The 21013-nt window shown below is 43.6% G+C and overlaps 1 protein-coding gene across 1 annotated transcript; it reads left to right on the forward strand.

The window, feature by feature from the left end:
- The first annotated feature begins 6219 nt into the window (after positions 1 to 6219).
- On the forward strand, positions 6220 to 18150 carry syt8 (synaptotagmin VIII). The gene is made up of 8 exons (XM_053319391.1): positions 6220 to 6382; positions 11166 to 11338; positions 11908 to 12003; positions 12814 to 12981; positions 13612 to 13779; positions 14271 to 14388; positions 16458 to 16591; positions 17914 to 18150. Exons 1-8 carry the CDS (start codon positions 6220 to 6222, stop codon positions 18148 to 18150), a joined length of 1257 nt encoding a protein of 418 aa, XP_053175366.1.
- The last annotated feature ends 2863 nt before the right edge of the window (positions 18151 to 21013 follow it).

The following is a 21013-nucleotide window of genomic DNA, read 5'->3' on the forward strand; positions in this document are numbered from 1 at the left end:
AAATATGGTCACTTCTCATCACTTCTGGCTCCAAAAAAATACAAGATGGCGACGGTCAAAATGCCAAACTCAAGGCTTCAAAATAGGAGTCCACAAACCAACGGGTGACGTCACCATGGTTACGTCAGTTATTTATATACAGTGTCTGTGCTGTAGACTAGCTGGTGAACATAGTGGAGCATTTAGATCAGGGGAGTCAAAGTCATTTTCATTCAAGGGCCACATACAGACCAATTTGATCTCATGTGGGCCAGACCATTAAAAAGATGGAAGGAAATAAGGAAGGAAGGAAATAAGGAAATAAGAAGGGAAGGAAGGCAAGACAGGCAAAAGGAAGGAGGAAAGAAAGGTAGGAATGAGAGATAGTGAAGGATGGACAGACAGAAAGAAGGAAGGGAAAAAGGAAAGAAGGACAGATGGAAGGAAAGAGAAGGAAGGAAGGAAGGAAGGACAGATGGAAGGAAAGACGGAAGGAAGGAAGGAAGGACAGAATGAAGAAAGGAAGGAAGGAAGGAAGGAAGAACAGAATGAAGAAAGGAAGGAAGGACAGATGGAAGGAAAGACAGAAGGAAGGAAGGAAGGAAAGAAGGACAGAATGAAGAAAGGAAGGAAGAACAGAATGAAGGAAGGACAGATGGAAGGAAAGACAGAAGGAAGAAAGGAAGGAAAGACAGAAGGAAGGAAGGAAGGAAGGAAGGAAGGAAGGAAAAAAGCACTGGATGGCAAGTGGGCCGGATTGCACCTCTCAGTGGGCCGTATCTGGCCCGTGGGCCGCATGTTTGACACCCCTGATTTAGATATTTCCCTCAGGAGTTGGTAGAGAGTACAAACAGAGCTAAAAGAGAGAGAATATTAGACTTTACATTCAGCAGATGGACAGAAACACGATGAACTAATGAATGATGATGTTGATCAGTAACTGGAAGTGGAAATAAGTCAATATATCTACTAAGATCCCAGATAGCATGCGAATGTGGGCCACTTGAGGCAATGATCCGGCACTGTAGGCATTCTTCTGGCCCGGACAAAACAGACGTGAACCTAAACTGGCCCATGTAGTAAATGCTACATTTGGGGCAAATATCACAAAACGAATATGGCCCATCTTTGGCCGAAATATGGCAAGTATGGCAATGACTAATCCGGATGTGAGCCTAAAGAGGCCCACATATAAGGAAACATACTTGGCCCACCTTTGTTGAAACATATTTGGGCCAGTCTTGGCCGAACTGGTTTATTTGGTGTGTTTTTGGTTGACATCTGGCATTGTGATGGCTTGGTTATGGCCCACTTTTGGCAAACATGAGCGGACCGCCCAAGTGCCATCATTCCATCCTGTATGTGGGCCGGATGAACATGTCAGGTGTGGGCCAGATATGGGCCAAAAGAATTTTGCTATCTGGGATGATGATATGTCAGTTCTGTTTGCAACTTGTGTCCTACTTGCTGATTTCATGCAGGTTTAAGTGAAGGTTTTAACTCCAGTTTTTCACCAGAACACAACAGGAAGTGGATTAATTTGTCACGGACCACTTTCACTGTTTGAGTGGTCGGTTGGATGTTTGGGAAAAGGCCTCGCTCCTGTTGACTCTCGCTTCAGATGCATTATTGTTTTGTGTTTTTCATGCTGATTATGGTTCCAGCGTGGATGTAGATGAGGGGAGCAGCTCGTTTCCTCTCTGATCAAACAGTTTGAGGGTTGTTTTTAGGAAAAGTCTTTCTACCAGACGTAACTTCCTTCCTCCTCACTCGTTTCTACCGCACTACTCCCTTCTTTCTGAGCGCTATAGATAGTCTCAGCCGGTCTTTGGGTGGGAGCGGGCAGGGATGCCGACAGTGCTGTAAAAACTCATCATAAGTGAGTAAAATATTTCATTTACAGATTAACTTTGATGAATAATTGTGATCTAAATTCGGACGACAAAACCATTTTATTAACCGGTCCATTGAGAAGCTGTTCATGATGGAATTAGGTGCTCAAATTTCCATTTTTTCTTGAGCACTTAAAGGTTTTCTTGTCTGTGTTTCTTGGTTTTCTTTACTTAAACGTTCAGTATGTAGTAATGTAACTGATTCATAGGTTGAGTGATAATCCACTGATCCATTTCAGACTTCATTATTCTTTCCTCATCAGTATATATATATTTTTTTTAAAGTATATTTTTTTGGGCTTTTTTTGCCTTTAATGGACAGGATAGTGGAGATAGACAGGAAGCAGGAGGCAGAGAGAGGGGGAATGATACGTAGGATAAGACCGATCGGCTCGGGACTCGAACCGGGATCACCTGCAACGAGGACTATAGCCTCAACACATGGGGCGGGCGCTCTACCCGCTGAGCTATGGTCAACCCCCCTCATCAGTATATTTACACAGACACTGACTGAGTGACAGACTTCCTGACACGGAGCGACAGTCGAAGTTTGTTTAGCTTTGCTTCGAGTAGTTTCAGGATGCAGTGTTTCTGTTTGTGCTCATCTAATTCTGACTATTTGACAAACAAAGAACATTTTAGAGCATGACTTTTCTAAAAATATAAAAGTAAGGATTTCTTTTGCAAAGTAGAGACTGAGAACGTTTTGGGGATATTTTAGAAAAAGTGGAACAATTTTAGAAAGTAGAGAAAGTGTTTGAATGTTGGGAACTGAGGACAATTTACAAAGTGAAAAGGTAGAGAGGCAGGTAGAGATATTTTCAAAATGATGACATCATTGAATTCATTCATCTTTTTAAAAAAATAAATAAAATAAAAGCCAGGCAACTTTGAAATGTGAGTCAGTCTTAATGTAATTTTTTTATATAAAAGTAAGGATTTCTTTTGCAAAGTAGAGACTGAGAACATTTTGGGAACGTGAGGACATTTTAGAAAAAGTGGAACATTTTTAGAAAGAAGAGAATGTTTTTAAGAATTGAGGACAATTTACAAAGTGAAAAGGAGAAGAAAAAGCCAGGCAGTCAGTTTTTGTTAAGTGAAAAAAAAAGTTTATATAAGAAACTTTGTAAAGTGAGGACATTTATAGAATTTGCATTTTTTGGGAAAGTGACAATATTTATTTTTTAAAAAGAAAAAAGTCTTGTAAGTCACATTTAGACAGTGACCTTTTTTTTGACGAGACCACTCCTTACTCCTTCTCTTTGTTTGAGTGTTAAACCTTTAAGAGGTTACAGTGTGAAGGTAAGACCCAGGTTTATGTGAAGGTTGGAGGTGACACAGTGTATTTTATTTGTGTGTATTGTTTCTTTATCAAACAGATTCGTCAGGCGGTGTCAGACACAGCGTTGAGGCTTTGTGACGAGTGTTGTTATCAGACTGTGACTTAATGTGCTGCTGCTGCTGTTTGTTCATGGTGGAGACCCGAAGCTGGAATTCCACTCAGTCGTGTCCGCAGACTTTAATGTTTGTTTGATTTTTATTGGTCACTGTTGTCAGGAAACCTCCAAACTCCACTTTAAGACGCCTCATTGTCTAACTCCTTCCCTGTTTAAAAATAGCATGACAGTGAATAGTTTTATGTGGCGATACGTCTTTTGATGACGTTCAATAACCAAACGGCTGAAGTAAAACCTTTCACTGTGGACGCTCAGTGTAGTAGTTCATTTGTATAGTTAATTGGCTAAAACATGCAAACTGCTTGTATGTGTGACTTTAGGTGTCTTCAATCACATAAAAAAGCACATTTTTGCTCAGTTTTGTTCACCTCATGGAAACCTACTTGGAATAAAACCTGTTTCTGATTTTGCTTCTGATTGAATAATGGATTATGTACTGTTCTCCCTGTGTGTTGTTTGCTTTTGAATACGTTGACACAGTTCAACAGTCAGTTAAACTCAGGTACTCTCCGAACCAGGATCGCAGCATCTTGCTCCCTTTATTTCCTTAGCTAGATTACCACGAGTGAAACTGCAAAAATAAAAAACAATACAAAATCTCAGCGACACGCTGCAAAGAAAACCAACAAACACCAATAAACAATAATAACACTTAAAGAATAGCTAAAAAACGACACGGCGCAAAAGAGCCGTTTACCCTAACAGACATACATTGTTGCTAAGCAACGCTCACTTTACACTTTCATTCTATGCCTTTATATCAGTTCACAAATTACTTTTGACTTAAGTTATATAATAAACATTACACATTAGAATACTAAACTCACCAACCTGTCATCACATATTATACATTACTTTAAATCAATAAAACTTACAGCCATTGCCTTCGTGAGCATGACGAGGATGACTCAAATTGACCAGCCGTCCTTCTTAACTGCTGGTTGCTACGTTACTGTAGCCTTCAAAATAAAACTCCAGAGTGTGCGTCTTAAGAAGAATTTCTTACCGTTAAATCATTCATTACATTCATTTTGAGAGCAGAACAGATTACGTTAGCTAACTTTACTGAAATGCAAGATGCTACTATTTTAATAACCAGAAGTAGATGCATGCAGGTTGTTGAATGAAACTTTGCACTAAACAATTAGTTTATTTGTCCATCTTTAAAACATCATGGTTTTAATTTTATTTTGAAGATTTTCACATATGGAGCTTTTCCACTACACAGTTCCGGCACGACTCGACTCAACTCAGGGTTTTTTGGCGTCTCCACTAGGGATAGTATCTGGTACCTGCTACTTTTTTAGTACCTGCTCTGCTGAGGTTCCAAGCGAGCCGAGCCGATACTAAATGTGATGTCATCAGACTGCCGGCCTCTGATTGGTCAGAAGAGTTGTCGCTGGAAGAGTCATGAGCCGTCCCACACAAGAATCAAACCCGGCATGTTTAAATACCGGCAACAGCGTTACAGCGATTAGTTTCTCTTCTCTTGGTTTGTGTGTGACAGAAAGCCACATACAGCAGCAGGAAGGAAGGAAGGAAGGAAGGAAGGAAGTGTGTGTGACAGAAAGCCACATACAGCAGCAGGAAGGAAGGAAGGAAGGAAGGAAGGAAGTGTGTGTGACAGAAAGCCACATACAGCAGTAGGAAGGAAGGAAGGAAGGAAGGAAGTGTGTGACAGAAAGCCACATACAGCAGTAGGAAGGAAGGAAGGAAGGAAGGAAGTGTGTGACAGAAAGCCACATACAGCAGTAGGAAGGAAGGAAGGAAGGAAGGAAGGAAGGAAGGAAGTGTGTGTGACAGAAAGCCACATACAGCAGCAGGAAGGAAGGAAGTGTGTGTGACAGAAAGCCACATACAGCAGCAGGAAGGAAGGAAGGAAGGAAGGAAGTGTGTGTGACAGAAAGCCACATACAGCAGTAGGAAGGAAGGAAGGAAGGAAGGAAGTGTGTGACAGAAAGCCACATACAGCAGTAGGAAGGAAGGAAGGAAGGAAGGAAGGAAGGAAGTGTGTGTGACAGAAAGCCACATAGAGCAGTAGGAAGGAAGGAAGGAAGGAAGTGTGTGTGACAGAAAGCCACATAGAGCAGTAGGAAGGAAGGAAGGAAGGAAGTGTGTGTGACAGAAAGCCACATAGAGCAGTAGGAAGGAAGGAAGGAAGGAAGGAAGTAAGTGTGTAACAGAAAGCCTCATACAGCAGCAGGAAGGAAGGAAGGAAGGAAGGAAGTGTGTGTGACAGAAAGCCTCATACAGCAGCAGGAAGGAAGGTAGGAAAGGAAGGAGAGAAGGAAAGAAGGAAGTGTGTGTGACAGAAAGCCACATACAGCAGTAGGAAGGAAGGAAGGAAGGAAGGAAGGAAGTGTGTGTGACAGAAAGCCTCATACAGCATCAAGTACACCATCGCCTCCATGTCCTCCATTGTTTATGTGTTTGTGTCGCGTATAAAACGAAGTCACGGCAGTTTTGTGGAGCCGTTGCTATGACGACCCCGCCCACGTGGAATAGGTACCTTTTTGTAATGGAAAAGGTCGTTCCTGGAACCGAGGCGAGGCGAGTTGAGCCGAGTCGAGTTGAGTAGTGCTGGAACTGTGTAGTGGAAAAGTGCCGTTAGTTTCAGTTTTCAAATGTTTTTTTTTTTTGTCTAGTTTTCTAGTTTTGGTCATCAACAAATATTTTTCATAACTTTTGTTCCCAAAATCCGATGGACACAAACACTACTCCAATGGATGATAATGTCCAGCTCAGTGTGCTCGGTTTGAATTGTTCTGCCCCCCCAAAATCATCTTCAACTCATCTCACAGAAATCTCTCATGACCACTAAACTAAAACTAACAACATCAACTTGTTTCACTTCTCTTGCTTCCAGACCTCTTCTCTTCAACCTCCTCGTCATGTCTCCCAAACATTCACCTCATCAACCTTCAGGGGTTAACAGCACCCATGCACCCCCGCACCTCTCCACCATCTTCTCCACCAGCCATACTAACACCACCGTCAACCCGGCTGGAGCTGCCATATCCGGCTTCTTTAACAACCTGCTGAACAAAATCCCCTGTAAGTCACTAAACTGCAGCTTCTCCTAAAGCCTCCTTTACACCATTACAGGCACCTTCAGACTGATAACAACCATGATGCAAGTTTATTGCATGTCACTTGGTGCAAGATGGGTCAACATACACCTACAGCTTTAACCCTCCTGTTGTCCTTGAGTCAAGGAAGGAAGGGAGGGAGGAAGAAGGAAGGAAGGAAAAGAGAGAGGAAGGAGGGAAGGAAGAAAGAAGGAAAAGAGGGAGGAAGGAGGGAAGGTAGGAAGGAAGGAGGGAATGAAGAAGGAAGGAGGAAGGAAGGAAAGGAGGGAGGGAGGAAAGAGAGAAGGAGGGAAGGAAGAAGGAAAGAGGAAGGAAGGAAAGGAAGGAGGAAAGAAGGAAGGGAAGGAGAGAGAGAGGAAGGAAGGAAAGGGGGGAAGGAAAGGAGGAAGGGAGGATGGAGGAAGGAAAGGAGGGAGGGAGGAAGAAGGAAGGAAGGAAAAGAGAGAGGAAGGAGGGAAGGAAGAAAGAAGGAAAAGAGGGAGGAAGGAGGGAAGGTAGGAAGGAAGGAGGGAATGAAGAAGGAAGGAGGAAGGAAGGAAAGGAGGGAGGGAGGAAAGAGAGAAGGAGGAAGGAAGGAAAGGAGGGAGGAAGGAAAGGAAGGAGGAAAGAAGGAAGGGAAGGAGAGAGGGAGGAAGGAAGGAAAGGGGGGAAGGAAAGGAGGAAGGGAGGATGGAGGAAGGAAAGGAGGGAGGGAGGAAAGAAAGAATGAAGTAGAGAAGGAAGAAGGAAGGAATGGAGGGAGGAAGGAAAGAAGGGGGAACGAAGGAAGGAAGGAAGGAAGGAAGGAAGGGAGGAAGGAAGGAAGGAAGGAAAGAAGGAACAGTCAAAACGGACGGGGTCAATTTGACCCGGGAGGACGACACAATGGTTAAAGATACTACCTTGCATCTTTTCTCAAGCTACATTAAGTTGTGTTCATGTATGATTCTGAAGGGTCTGACTTGTTGATGGACCAAAGGGCTTTTATGGCTTTGTTGACCTGTTTTGATTCAAATTGCAGACTGTGTCAGACTTAAAGACCTTGTAAAGTGAATTCAGACATTTTCTTCTAAACACATTAAATAGGTCATAAATGTATTTGTAAATAAAGGTGTAAAAAGTATTTCAACCATTTAGATTTGAATTGTGGAGCTAGGATTAGCATAAACCCGCCCCTGCTGCTGTAGAGGTATAAATACATTCAGCACACACTACTACTACTACAGTCTACAGTTAGCCAGTTAGCTGAGTTAGCACTACTACTACTACAGTCTATAGTTAGCCAGTTAGCTGAGTTAGCACTACTACTACTACAGTCTACAGTTAGCCAGTTAGCTGAGTTAGCACTACTACTACTACAGTCTACAGTTAGCCAGTTAGCTGAGTTAGCCCTACTACTACTACAGTCTACAGTTAGCCAGTTAGCTGAGTTAACCGCCGAGCTAGCTGCTGAGTTAGCCGCTGAGCTAGCAGCCGAGTTAGCCGCCGAGCTAGCAGCTGAGTTAGCAGCAGAAAGCTCTCAAACGTAGCATCCATGTTTCTGGTAGAGGTGGTGACTTTGATTGACAGGTCTAATTTCATATATTTGGCGATTTTTTTAATCATTTAAATTTGGCAGGGTGTTAACAACACACTTTTCTGTGGTATGTCAAACTCAGAACACATATTTATTCTTACTTTACGCTGACTTTAATGTCAGTTTGAGGCTGTCAGATTGTGGGATGAATCGGTGCTGAATCATAGTGTGTAAATCACATTTCAAGTAGTAATTTCAACCCAAACTACAGTCTTTCCCTGAACCTAATTGAGTGATTTTTGTGCCTAACCCTAACCAGACCTTAACCACAGAGTTATCACATTATCAAATATCATTATTTTTTAACAGTGATTTGTAACTTTTTTTTAAATTATGGTTAAATTACATTCCTGTGGGTCGTTCTGGAGGTTGTTGCGTAAATGTAAAAAGGTTATTTGCCAGCTGAATTTTAGACCTATACTGATGCTAATTATGAGGATGTGATGCACTGACTGAGTGATGAAGTTACAGTATTGATCAGCCGAAGCTTGGAGCAGCCATCTCAGGATGCATTTTGCACCAACCGGCAGTGATGATGGAGATTTTGAGCCAGGCTAAAAGCTGCTGTAATTTCTGATGTAGGACGGTTAATATGTCACTTTATTAAGTTTTAATATTTGGTTCATGTTTGTTAGGTTTATCTAAATAAGTTTTTTCCGGCTGCTGGCTCGGTGAGACCAGCCAGTCATCTCAGCCGCTAACAGACCGACCGCTGAGAGGATCGGCAGGTCAACATGTCATCATGCCCAGAACATGATCTGATGAACTGATCTGTGCAGCTCTTTGGTGATTTACAGCTGGCTCTAATGTCTCTGCAGCATTTTGATATATGATATAATTCCTTTTGGAAGATAAATGTTGGTCTCACTGATGAAATCTAACACTTGAAGTTACCACATTGGTTTATCTGCTTGATGTTTTTCCTGGACAGAGCAGCGCTGGCTCCAGACTCTATATATACTGATATCACCACATTTATATACGTATAAATGTATTAACTACACTGCTGTTCCAATTGGTAGGGTTAGGGTTAGGGAATGACCGTACTGCCTCCTTCCTGTGCTTTCTGGTCTTACAGGTAATCTGGGCCTGTAGACGTCCGGATGACGGATTCCAGTCCCGGATCTTCTAGCTTCATTGTTGATTTTCATTGTGCTTCTCTCCTCTATCCTTCCTCTGTCCTCTCTCCTCTCCTTCCTCTCTCCTCTCTCCTCTATCCTTCCTTTCTCTCCTCCCTATCCATCCACCTATAACTCCTCTCCTTCCTCTCTACTCCTCTTCCTCTCTCCCCTCTCCTTCCTCTCTCCTCTCTCCTTCCTCTCTCTCCTCTCCTTCCTCTCTACTCCTCTTCCTCTCTCTCCTCTCCTTCCTCTCTCTCCTTCTTCTCTCTCCTCTATCCTTCCTCTCTCTCCTATGTCCTTCCTCTCTCTCCTCTCTACCCCAACCGGTCGAGGCAGATGTTCTCCTACTCTGAGTCTGGTTCTGAGGGTTCTTCCTGTTAAAAGGGAGTTTTTTCTCTCCACTGTGTCTCATGTGGGAATGTTGGGTCTCTTTAAAGTTAAAACCTGAAGAGTTTGGTTTAGAACCTGCTCTATGTGTAAAGTGCCTTGAGATAACTTTGTTGTGATATGACGCTATACAAATAAAGATTAATTGATTGATTCCGTCCTCAGAAGTTTGTACTCCTGAGTCAAACCTGCCAAGTCCAAGTATGAACTGAGAAAGGCACCATGGCCCAATCCCTCAAAATGGTATATTATTGCTTCTGGGCATCCCCTTGCACCCCATATTTAACTTCACAATGCTATGAACTGTAGGGCAGGGGTGTCAAACATGCGGCCCGTGTGCCAGAACTGGCCCACCGAGGGGTCCAATTCGGCCCACTTTCCTTCCTGTCTTTTTTTTTCTTCCTTCCTTCCTTCCTTCCTTCCTCCCTTTCTGCCTTCCTTCCATCCTTCCATCTTTCCTTCTTTCATTCCTTTCTCCCTTTCATCTTTCCTTCCTGTCTTCTTTTCCAACCTTTCCTTTCTTTTCTTTCTTCCCTCCTCACTTTTCCTTCCTACCACCTGTCTTTCCTTCCTTCTCTTTTCGTCCCACCTTCCTTCCATTTGTCCTCCCTCCCTCCCTTCCTTCCTCCCTCCCTCCCTCCCTCCCTCCTTTCCTTCCTCCCTCCCTTCCTCCCTTCCTTCCTTTTAATGGTCCGGCCCACATTAGATCAAATTGGGCTGTTTGTGGCCCTTGAATGAAAATGAGTTTGACTCTCTTGCTGTAGAGTAACTTAGAGAAAGTGTTCATAAAGGGCTCAAAGACAGCAATCATTCACGTGGTGATTTGACAGTGGGACAACCCTGAGTCCTCTCACCTCTTACCAGGAACACGCCTCAAAATCAATGACTCAGCATTGCAATTGGGCCATACTTGACTTCAGTCAAAGCCCACAGCACATTTCCTGGGGGCCATATGTTCTTTGTTTGGGATTTGTTATGTAAGAACTTATGCTGGCACTGGTTGACTCATATAGGACAAATATATACGGGACCTGACCGACACCTTATTTCATCAAACAGGGTGTGAGGAAGCCTACATTTTCTCACCAGTTTAAAGATAGATAGTTGTCCTCAAGTCAAGGAAGGAAGGATGGAAGGGAGGAAGAACGAAGGAAAGGAGGGAGGAAGGAAGGGAGGAAAGATGGAAGGATGGAAGGGAGGAAGAATGAAGGAAAGGAGGGAGGAAGGAAGGGAGGACAGATGGAAGGAAGGAATGATGGAAGGGAGGAAGAAAGAAGGAAAGGAGGGAGGAAGGAAAGTATAATGTTGTTTTTTAAGTAGGAGGGAGGGAGGAAGGAAGGAAAGGAGTAAGGAGGAATGGAGAGAGGGAGGAAGGAGGGAGGGAGGGAATGAAGAAATTAAGGAAGGAAGGAAGGAAGTAAAGGAGAAAGGAGTAGGGAGGGAGGGAGGAAGGAAGGTAAGGAGTAAGGAGGAATGGAGGGAGGGAGTGAGGGAGGAAGGAAGGGAGTAAGGAAGAAAGGAGGGAGGGAATGAAGGAAGGAAGGAAGTAAAGGAGAAAGGAGAGGGAAGGAAGGGAAGGAGGAAAGAAGGAGAGGGAAGGAAGGGAAGGAGGGAGGGAGGAAGGAAGGAAGGGAAGGAGGTGAATCACACATCTGACTTCCTGGCTTCCTGTTTCGTCCCCGCAGTGCCTCGATGGGCGGTCTACGCCATCTTTGTGGCCGGCGGCCTGCTGATTCTGCTCTGCTTCCTGTGTATCTGCATCAAGTGCTGCTGCCGGGGGAAGAAGAAGAAGCAGAAGAAGAAGAAGGAAGAGAACGTCAACCTGAAGAGCTTGAACGGAAAAATCTCCTCGTCTCTGGTGAGTAAACTTCCTGTCGTCCTCCCGGGTCAAATTGACCCCGTCTATTTTGACTGTTCCTTCTTTCCTCCCTTCCTTCCTTCCTTCCTTCCTTCCTTCCGTCCTTCCGCCGTCCTTCTCTCTTTCTTTCCTCCCTTCCCTCCTTCCTTCCTTCCTTCCTCCCTCCCTCCCTCCTACCTTCCTTCTTTCCTCTGTCCTTCCTTCTGCCCTTCTTTCCTTTCCTTCCTTCCTCCCTCCCTCCCTCCCTCCTACCTTCCTTCTTTCCTCTGTCCTTCCTTCCTTTCCTTCCTCCCTTCCTTCTTTCCTCCCTCCCTCCTACCTTCCTCCGTCCTTCCTTCCTTTCCTTCCTCCCTTCTTTCCTTTCCTCCCTTCGTTCCTCCTTCCCTCCCTTCCTTCCTCCCTCCTTTCCTTCTTTCTTCCTCCCTTCCTTCCATCCTTTCTTCCTCCTTTCCTTTGTTCTTCCTCCCTTCCATCCTGCCTTCCTTCCTTCCTTCCTTCCTTGACTTGAGGACAACAGGAGGGATTAACATATCAAACCAGAAGTGTGTGTGTGATGTTTCCTGCGCCAGGTCCAGCCTGATGTGTCGGATGTGGATTACGGTTCGACCCACCAGCAGAGAGGAAAGCTGCTCTACTCTCTGGACTACGACACCGCTCAGTCTCAGGTGAGTAAACCCAATTGTTTGTTGCGGCCTAGTTGCAACTATTCTATATCTAACTATTATAATCATTTAAAGTAGCTGTATGTAACAAATATATTCCAAGTAATCATAAAATTGCCCTAAATGTCACCAGACATTAAGGAATCATCATTTCAAACACTGATATCACTGACAGTCGTAGTCCAGCCAGAATATTCACAATTGAAAAGCTCAGTTGCAGCCCTCAAGTAATGTTTATGTTGTCATTCTGTGTTTTGGCCTGATGCTCCACCCACCACCTAGCTACCAATCACCAAGTCAGTACTGATGCTCCACTCACCACCTAGCTACCAATCACCAAGCCAGTAGTGTTTCATCAGCCAGGTTGCCAGGTGCCACTGAGCTGCAGTCTGATGTTACAAAACCAAAACAGCCTCATTATAACTCAAATACGTCATGACAATTTGAGAAACAAAACAAGGGGATTTATAGGAGACACCTTTGAAACATGGAGATGGTTACAGCGTCATACAGCACTCAGCTGCACCCGCTGATACGGAGGAGGATATGCAGGATCACGTCCAACAACTGGCAACCCGCGTGGAGTAGACTCTGGCAGGGAGGTGGCGAGGAGTAACAGCTACCATCTCTAAACGCTTGGTGTCAGAGTTACATACTTCAACTTTAACTGCTCAATCAAAAGTCATTGCTCAGGAAAAATCAACAATCATTTGGCAATTACAGCCTTTCATGCCTGAAAAGTGAAGTTTTAGACTGTTGGTCAGACAAAGAAAGCAGTGTGAAGTCACTTTGGTCTTAACTTTCTGTTCACAGCTCAATGTGGGGATCAAACAAGCCACCAGCCTGAAGGCCATGGACCTGGGAGGAAGCTCTGACCCGTACGTCAAAGTCTACGTCTGTCCAGACAAAAGTAAAACCTGTGAGACCAAAGTGTTCAGACACACGCTGAACCCCGCCTTCAACGAACAGTTCAACTTCCCGGTAGGAGCTCGTCATCTTCATTAAAATGTGATTTATTTATTTATCTGTCCTGAAGAACTACTCTGCAGAGACTGATGTGATAGGATGGAGGGATGAAGGAAGGAAGGAAAGGAGGGATGAAGGAGGGATGAAGGAAGGAAGGAAGGAAAGAAGGACAGGAAAGAGGAAAGGGAGGAAGGAAAGGAAGGAAGGAAAGAAAGAGAGAAGGAGGGAGGGAGGAAGGACAGACTGAAAGAAGTAAGGAGGGAAGGAAGGAAAGGAAGAAAGGAAGGAAGGAAGGATGGAGGAAAGAAGGAAGGAGGGAGAAAGGAAAAGAGGAAGGGAGCAAGGAAGGAAAGAAGGACAGAGGAAAGGGAAAGGAGGAAGGAAAGGGAGGAAGGAAAGAAAGAGAGAAGGAGGGAGGGAGGGAGGAAGGACAGACAGAAGGAAGGAAGGAAGGAAGGAAAGAAGGAAGGAAAGAAGGAACAGTCAAAACAGACGGGTCAGAAGGTTAAAAGTGTCAGATAAAGAGAGAAAGATTATCTCCATGATTATATATTGGCAATTTTTTAGGTGAACTGACCCTTTAATGAATCTAAACTCAATGCTACAGACAAACACAAAGATCTGATCTAATTCTCTTTCCTCCAGATATCCAAGTCTACTCTCATGAAGTCGACGGTGGTGATGCAGGTGTACGACTTCAACAGATTTTCCAAACACGACATCATCGGCGAGCTCCGGCTTCAGCTGTCCACCGTTGACTGGAACCACGTCATCGAGGAGTGGCAGGACCTCGCCGAGCCCGCCAAGTTTGAGGTTTTTCTACTAATACTTTTTGTCTACTGTTACGACCCCAAAAATGTCTAGCGGAAGAGGTTAGCAATGGGGTAAAACCATAGACTGTATAAAAGAAATGGACGTAACATCCGTGACGTCACCCATTGGTTTGTGGACTGCTGCTCGGAAGCCAATAGTTTCTAATCTAGGCAGCGCCATCTTGAAAATTTCATGCACCTGGGAAAAAAAGAACACGGATTCTACTTATATGGATATGAGGCGGAGCCATGGGCGGAGCGGGGAGGTTGCTATGGTTACGAGGGCTGGATCTCGAGGACATTGGTCAATCAACCTGTCAATCAGGACGTAGCCCCGCCCTAATGCATACCCTACTTTATCGTCACATATAAAATCACACAATAGGGGGTTGTCGTTGCTTGAAATATGCAGTGAAAATTTGTGCCGAATTTTGTGATGATTTATAACACATACATGCATTTTGTGTCTGCTGCCATGTTCGTGCATCACAGGATGAGAACCTGGGGGAGATCTGCTTCTCTCTGCGTTACGTTCCCACTGCCAGCAAACTGACTGTGGTGATCCTGGAGGCCAAGAACCTGAAGAGGATGGACATCGGAGGAACCTCAGGTCAGGCTGAACCAAAACTTCTGCACCAAACATGTCTTACACCTCTGCTCTGATGGAGGAGACACCATGTGGAAGTCTGATTGTCATGGTTTGAGATGGTTTCTGTTTGTTGAAGTCCAACTAAAATCTTTTACAGCACACTGCTCTGTGACTCTTCATGATAGATATTCAATGAAACATCAGTGTGTTATAAGGCTGCTCAATTAAATGACATTTGATCGTGATTATACGATTTAGGGGCCAAACGATTTCAAAACTAATAAAATAGGGGGGGGAACGATTTTTAATAATAATATAAAGATAGCGCTCAATAACAAAGGTTTTATTTTGAAAAGCTTAGACCGGAAGTGGCCGCAGCTCCGTTAGCATAGAAGCTGAAACACACGGCGAAAGATAAAAGTGCAGAGTTTCCAGCCTGCGTCAGATGATGCTGAGTTTACAGACTAATTATTAAAAACCAGGATGTGATGTGTGAACTATCGTCATGGTAACTCACTCAGCTCTAATATCCCTGCACATGTTCTGCTGTGTGTTGCGTTAAGCGACAGATAAAAGGCTGCTGCTGGGAGAGAAAATTAATTAAGCTGAATGAACAAGAAATGTCCAATAAATGCAGCATGTTCCTAAAGTTTAAAAAAATCGTTTTAATAATCGTGATTTCAATTTTGACCCAAATAATCATGATTATGATTTTTTCCATAATCGAGCAGCCCTAGTCTGTTATCTACCTACGTAGTTAGAGATCTTTACATAAAGCGATCATAGGTCACACTGAGCCTGACTGCATCCTGACACACAACAGCCACAGACTCTGAATAACAAACCACTTCAGCTATAATGTCCTTCTTATCGAACTTATAATCATGAACACACATCTTGTCCTGCACCTTAGCTTGTTGAAGGAGGCACCAAACAAACATTCAATGAGGAAACGTGCACCGCTAACGTCATTTAGCATTCTAGGTAGCCAATTAGCTGCTCAGCCACAGCACATTAAACAGCATGTAAACATACCAGCACTTCAGATCCATTAGTTCTCACTCTCCAAAACCACTGCTAACAACTGTCTGACAATGACTTGTAGCTACAGCAGTTTGTTTGCTTTAACTACACCCATATTAAGCTGAACAAATTCTAAAATCAACATCAGCAGGCGTTTCAGCTTGTTTTTGCAAATACATCACCCAACATTAAAACAGCATAACAGATCATTCTCCTCCTGCTGGGCATGTGCAGAGGAAAGAAAACAAGTAAAGAAGAAACAGTAGACCATTTCTGTTTCTACAGCAGCTCCCTGACATTTATTTATATTTAGTTTACTGTGAGTTTGAGCAGAGAGAGGTCGATAGTAGATGATAGATAGCTGCATTTAACCCTTTATAGGGCACTCATTGAAATACTTAAGGAAGGAAAGAATGATGGAAGGGAGGAAGGAAGGAGGGAGGAATGATGGAAGGGAGGGAGGAAAGGAAGGAAGGAAGGTAGGAAGGGAGGGAGGAAGGAAGGAAGGATGGAAGGAAGGAAGGACGGAAGGATGGAGAGAAGGAAGGTAGGAGGGAGGGAGGAAGGAAGGACAGAGGAAAGAAAGAAGGGAGGAAGGTAGGGGGGAGGAAAGAAAGAGAGAAGGAGGGAGGAAGGGAAGAAAGAAGGAAGGATGGAAGGAAGGAAGGAATGAATGATGGAAGGAAGGAAGGAAGGAAAGAAAGAAGGAAGGAAGGAAGGATATTTTGGGATATTTACAGAAGTTACCAAATATAATTATTTGCCCAATAAAGGGTTAACTCTAAACATCAAAGTAGACAAGAAAGAACAACATTCATATTTCTTGTCGTTGCGTTTCTTCTTCCAATGTTAGTTAGACATTTCATAGTGTATAAATAAACTTAATCTATGCAATTGAGGCACTTCACATGACTGCAAACCTATTTGTTATTTCTAAAATTGCACAGTACATGACACATCTGTAATAAGATCCAATTTGATCATCAGGCTGATGTGTCAATCAATCTCTAACAGAAACATACAGGAGCTGAACACCTTGATCATTTCATTCCACTTGGTGTTTGCAGATCCTTATGTGAAGGTGCAGTTGGCTTTGGACAAGAGGAAGTGGAAGAAAAAGAAGACGTCCATTAAAAAGAAAACGTTGAACCCTTATTACAACGAATCCTTCACATTCGACGTGACGTTTGACCAAATCCAGGTGAGTTTCACCAGAGAAGAAACAGAGTCGGGCACAGAACATGTAGTAAATGCGATGGATGGATGGATAGATGGATAGATGTCTGATGGGAAGATAGATAGATAGATAGATGGATGGATGGATGGATGGATGGATGGATGGATGGATAGATGGATAGATAGATAGATAGATAGATAGATAGATAGATAGATAGATGGATAGATGGATAGATGGATATAGTTCTGTTAGGGCATGGGGGATGAAGCTTTTTACTGAATTTTATTTTCTTCCAGGCCAGCGACCAGTATCGTTGGCCAGATGGAAGGAGTATTTAATATGTGTTGAGGGGATGACTGGGATCAAGTTGAAGAAGCATGGGGAACAGTAGAGGAATATGGGCTGGATGAAGCTTTTATAAAGTAGCAACAGGAGGTGGGGGGGGGGGGGGGGCAACTGAGAGTGTACGGATGACGGAGAGTCTTTGTTGGCAGCGTTTATGGATGTCAGTGATGTGTTGTTCAAAGCTTATGGAGCTTTTCCACTACACAGTTCCAGCACGACTCAACTCGACTCAGTTTTTTTTTTTGGCGTTTCCACTAGGGATAGTAGCTGGTACCTGGTACTTTTTTAGTACCTGCTCTGCTGAGGTTCCAAGCGAGCCGAGCCGATACTAAATGTGACGTCAACAGACTGCCGGCCTCTGATTGGTCAGAGAGTCACTGGAAGAGTCATGAGCCGTCCCACACAAGAATCAAACCCGGCATTTTTAAATACCGGCAACAGCGTTACAGAGATTAGTTTCTCTTCTCTTGGTTTGTGTGTAACAGAAAGCCTCATACAGCAGCAGGTACACCATCGCCTCCATGTCCTCCATTGTTTATGTGTTGGTGTCACATAGAAAGCGAAGTCACGGCAGTTTCGTGGAGCCGTTGCTATGACGACCTCGCCCACGTTGAGTAGGTACCTTTTTGTAATGGAAAAGGTCGTTCCTGGAACTGAGCCGAGTCGAGCCGAGTAGTGCTGGAACTGTGTAGTGGAAAAGCGCCATTAGTTTATTGTCTAGGGTGAGTCCAAGGTATTTGTGGCTCTCCACCATCTCAACTGCTTCGCCATTTATGCTGATAGGGTTGTGGGTGGAGTTAGGGGTTGACCAAGGGTAGAGACATTTTACATTGTAAACATAAACTTGTCAGTGTTCTCTGGGAGGCAAACAATGTGATGAAGACACTGTTTCTACATTATATAAACTGGCCTGGCATATTTATTGTTCTTCAATTAATAATTTAGGTGAAATTACCCTTTAATTAACCTCCACACCCTCTACTCTACCTGCTCGTCCTCAGAGGATGAACCTGGTGATCTCCGTGTGGGACCACGACGCCATGACCCGCAACGACGCCATGGGGAAGATCTTCCTGGGCTGCGACGCCTCGGGGAACCAGCTGAGGCACTGGGCCGACATGTTGGCCAATCCGCGGCGGCCGGTCGCTCAGTGGCACAGCCTGTTGTCGGCCCAGCAGGTCAACTCCACCCTGTCGCTAAAAAACAAGATCCCCCTCTCTGATAAACTGCCCTTCTGATGGAAAACATGCAGCGGTGGTCCATGGCCAAATCATTTCAAAGAGACAGAATGAGGAGATTTTAAATACTGTTTATTTCATTTATCTGAGTGATTTCTTTGTATTTTGTATGAAAGATTAACTATTATATTTTGGTATCAAATCATAAAGTGATAAATCATATTTTACTTTCAAACATTCGTACTCCCAGTCATTCTTCCTGTATGAACTGTATCTTACCTCAAAACAGATGTCAACCCTCAGACCTTTTGAAAAATAGTCAAGTTTCCTCCGATTTGAGTTAAAATGTTTAAGTTTTCTCAGTTGCATCACATGTAAAGAGTCCAGGTGAGCAGCAGATTTGACAACCACCAATCAAATCCACGACCTGGAAAACATTAAATATTGTAGTGAAGGTTTTGATTTATAGAAAAAGTCACAGAACAAACAAATTTAACTGAACTATCCTGTAAAAACGTATTTCTGTCCAGTGTCTCGAGGTGATGATGGATGATGTAGTTTTATAGGGTCACATGTTCAGCTGATAATAGCTTTTACATGGTTTGAAAGCACAGTTAAAACAGCGATGATTAATCTACAGAGAATTATCAGACACTCTGCAGCTCCTCTCGGCTTTACTGAGCTTTATAGTTTTTAGCTCATTGTTTAGCTGCAACTTTACTGTTCTGGTTCACTCTCAGCGCTCTCATAGCATCATTTTCAGAGATGAAGCTGTAAAAAGAAGAAGTTACTGTACACTACCTGCTCAGCACCAAACAGCAAACAGAGAGTTAGCTGTAGACCAAGCAGGTTGTTCCAGATCTGAAGAGTGAAGCCAATGCAGAAGTGACTTAAAGCTGCATTCTCTCTAATGGCCAGCAGGGGGCGACTCTACTGGCTCAAAAAATAAGTGATTGAGAAAATGAGTCTACTTCATTTATTACCTTACTGAGGTACAGTTTCCTAATAAACTCAATTGCTAGTTTCAAGTCTTCTTCAACACAGCATGATGTTCAATCAGGAAATGATGGCTCCATTTAAAGTAAAATAAACGATAAAGCAGTGTATGATTAAAGGGTGTGGTTACCTTGTGATTGACAGTGGTGCATGAGGAGCTGTAGTTGGACTCAGCTCCACACTCTCATCCAAATATGGTCACTTCTCATCACTTCGGTCAAAATGTCAAAGTCAAGGATTCACAATAGGAGTCCACAAACCAACTGGTGAGGTCATCGTGGCTGCGTCCATTATTATTATATAGTGTCTATACTGTAGAAAACTATCTGGTGAACATAGTGGAGTATTTAGATATTTCCCTCAGGAGTTGGTAGAGAGTACAAACAGAGCTAAAAGAGAGAGAATATTAGACTTTACATTCAGCAGGTGGACAGAAACACGATGAACTAATGAATGATAATGTTGATCAATAGCTGCTGGAAGTGGAAATAAGTTAAACACATCAATATAAAAGCTGATGATATGTGGTATGAGTTGTGTTCACTGCTTGTTTCTACAGAGAGCTCAGTGTTTGCTCCTCTTTCCCCAGATAGATGAGGGTTTAAAATAAGAACAGATATCAATCAAGCTGAGTTCAGCAGGTGTTTTTCTTCCTGCTGCTTCAGGCCTCCAGAGATCAAACTCATTTTCATTAACTGGTCCCTGAGCTCTGCACTCACAAGCCAGGAGAGAACTGAGGGGCTGGTTCTAGTTTAGACTCTGTCAGCACCTGATGCTGAAATGTGATCTTAATTTTCACTTTGACAGGAGACTTTTAATCAAAGTAAGATATGCGGTACGTATTAGCTCAACAACCTCAGGAGAGTTTAGAGCAGCTACTGCCCTGCATGTTTCAGGTTTCTCTCCACTTTAACACACCTGATAATTAACTCGTCGTCAAGCAGCTGAAGCTTGTCCAACTTTAGGCCAACTTGTATGTTACATGCAAAATGTCAGCATGTTAAAGGGAACGTATTCTGCAGATTTCAAGACATATGTTTTCACTCTGAGGCTCTACTGGAACACATTTGTACAGTTTACAGTTATAAACTCCTTATTTATCTTCTACTGGTCCTTTATGCAGCCGCTCAGTTCAGCCTCTGTCTCTTAAAAGGCTGTTTTTGCTCTTGTCTCTTTAAGAGCCCACTCTGCCCCTCAAAAAGTTACACCATTGTTAATTCTTCTTTATGTCTCACTACAGCTACGTATCGAGTAGTGACCAGGCGGGGAGTTCTGGTCCTCTGAAATGAGGCCAATGCAGAAGTAACTTAGAGCTGCATTCTATCAAAAAGCCACCAGGGGGCGACCGTCTCTATACAAGTCAATGGAGAATTCACCAACTTCTCACTTGATTTCTAACCTCAGTAAACGTTTTCAAAATGTGTTTATGGTCTCAATCGCTAGTTTAAAGCCTTCTTCAATGCAGTATGATGTTCATTTGGGACATTTTGGCCTCCCTGATTTTATATGTGACGATAAAGCAGGGTATGCATTAGGGCGTGGCTACGTCCTGATTGACAGGTTGATTGACCAATGTCCTCGAGATCCAGCCCTCACAACCAATCGCAGCCTCCCCGCTCCGCCGTTGGTCCCACCCATATGTCCGCTCATGGCTCCGCCTCATACCCATATAAGTAGAATCCATGTTCTTTTTTTCCCAGCATGCACCTGAAATTTTCAAGATGGCGCTGCCTAGATTAGAAACTATTGGCTTCCGAGCAGCAGTCCACAAACCAATGGGTGACGTCACAGATGTTACGTCCATTTCTTATATACAGTCTATGGTAGTGACAGCAACACTGCCCCCCCATGGTTTCCGGTGGTACTGCTCCGTCCGTATCAGTAGATGTAGATTATGGGCGGGGCTGGACATTTGAAGGCGGGGCTG

The sequence above is a fragment of the Scomber japonicus genome, chromosome 5, assembly GCF_027409825.1.
Source record: "Scomber japonicus isolate fScoJap1 chromosome 5, fScoJap1.pri, whole genome shotgun sequence".
Lineage (NCBI taxonomy): Eukaryota > Metazoa > Chordata > Actinopteri > Scombriformes > Scombridae > Scomber > Scomber japonicus.

What these genes read in the sequence shown, in the direction of transcription:
- syt8 (XM_053319391.1), top strand. Translation starts at nt 6,220, where the DNA reads ATGTCTCCCAAACATTCACCTCATCAACCTTCAGGGGTTAACAGCACC. An exon ending in ACGAACAGTTCAACTTCCCG is followed by an intron (nt 12,982 to 13,611) that starts GTAGGAGCTCGT and finishes TCTTTCCTCCAG; the next exon opens with ATATCCAAGTCTACTCTCAT. An exon ending in GGACATCGGAGGAACCTCAG is followed by an intron (nt 14,389 to 16,457) that starts GTCAGGCTGAAC and finishes TGGTGTTTGCAG; the next exon opens with ATCCTTATGTGAAGGTGCAG.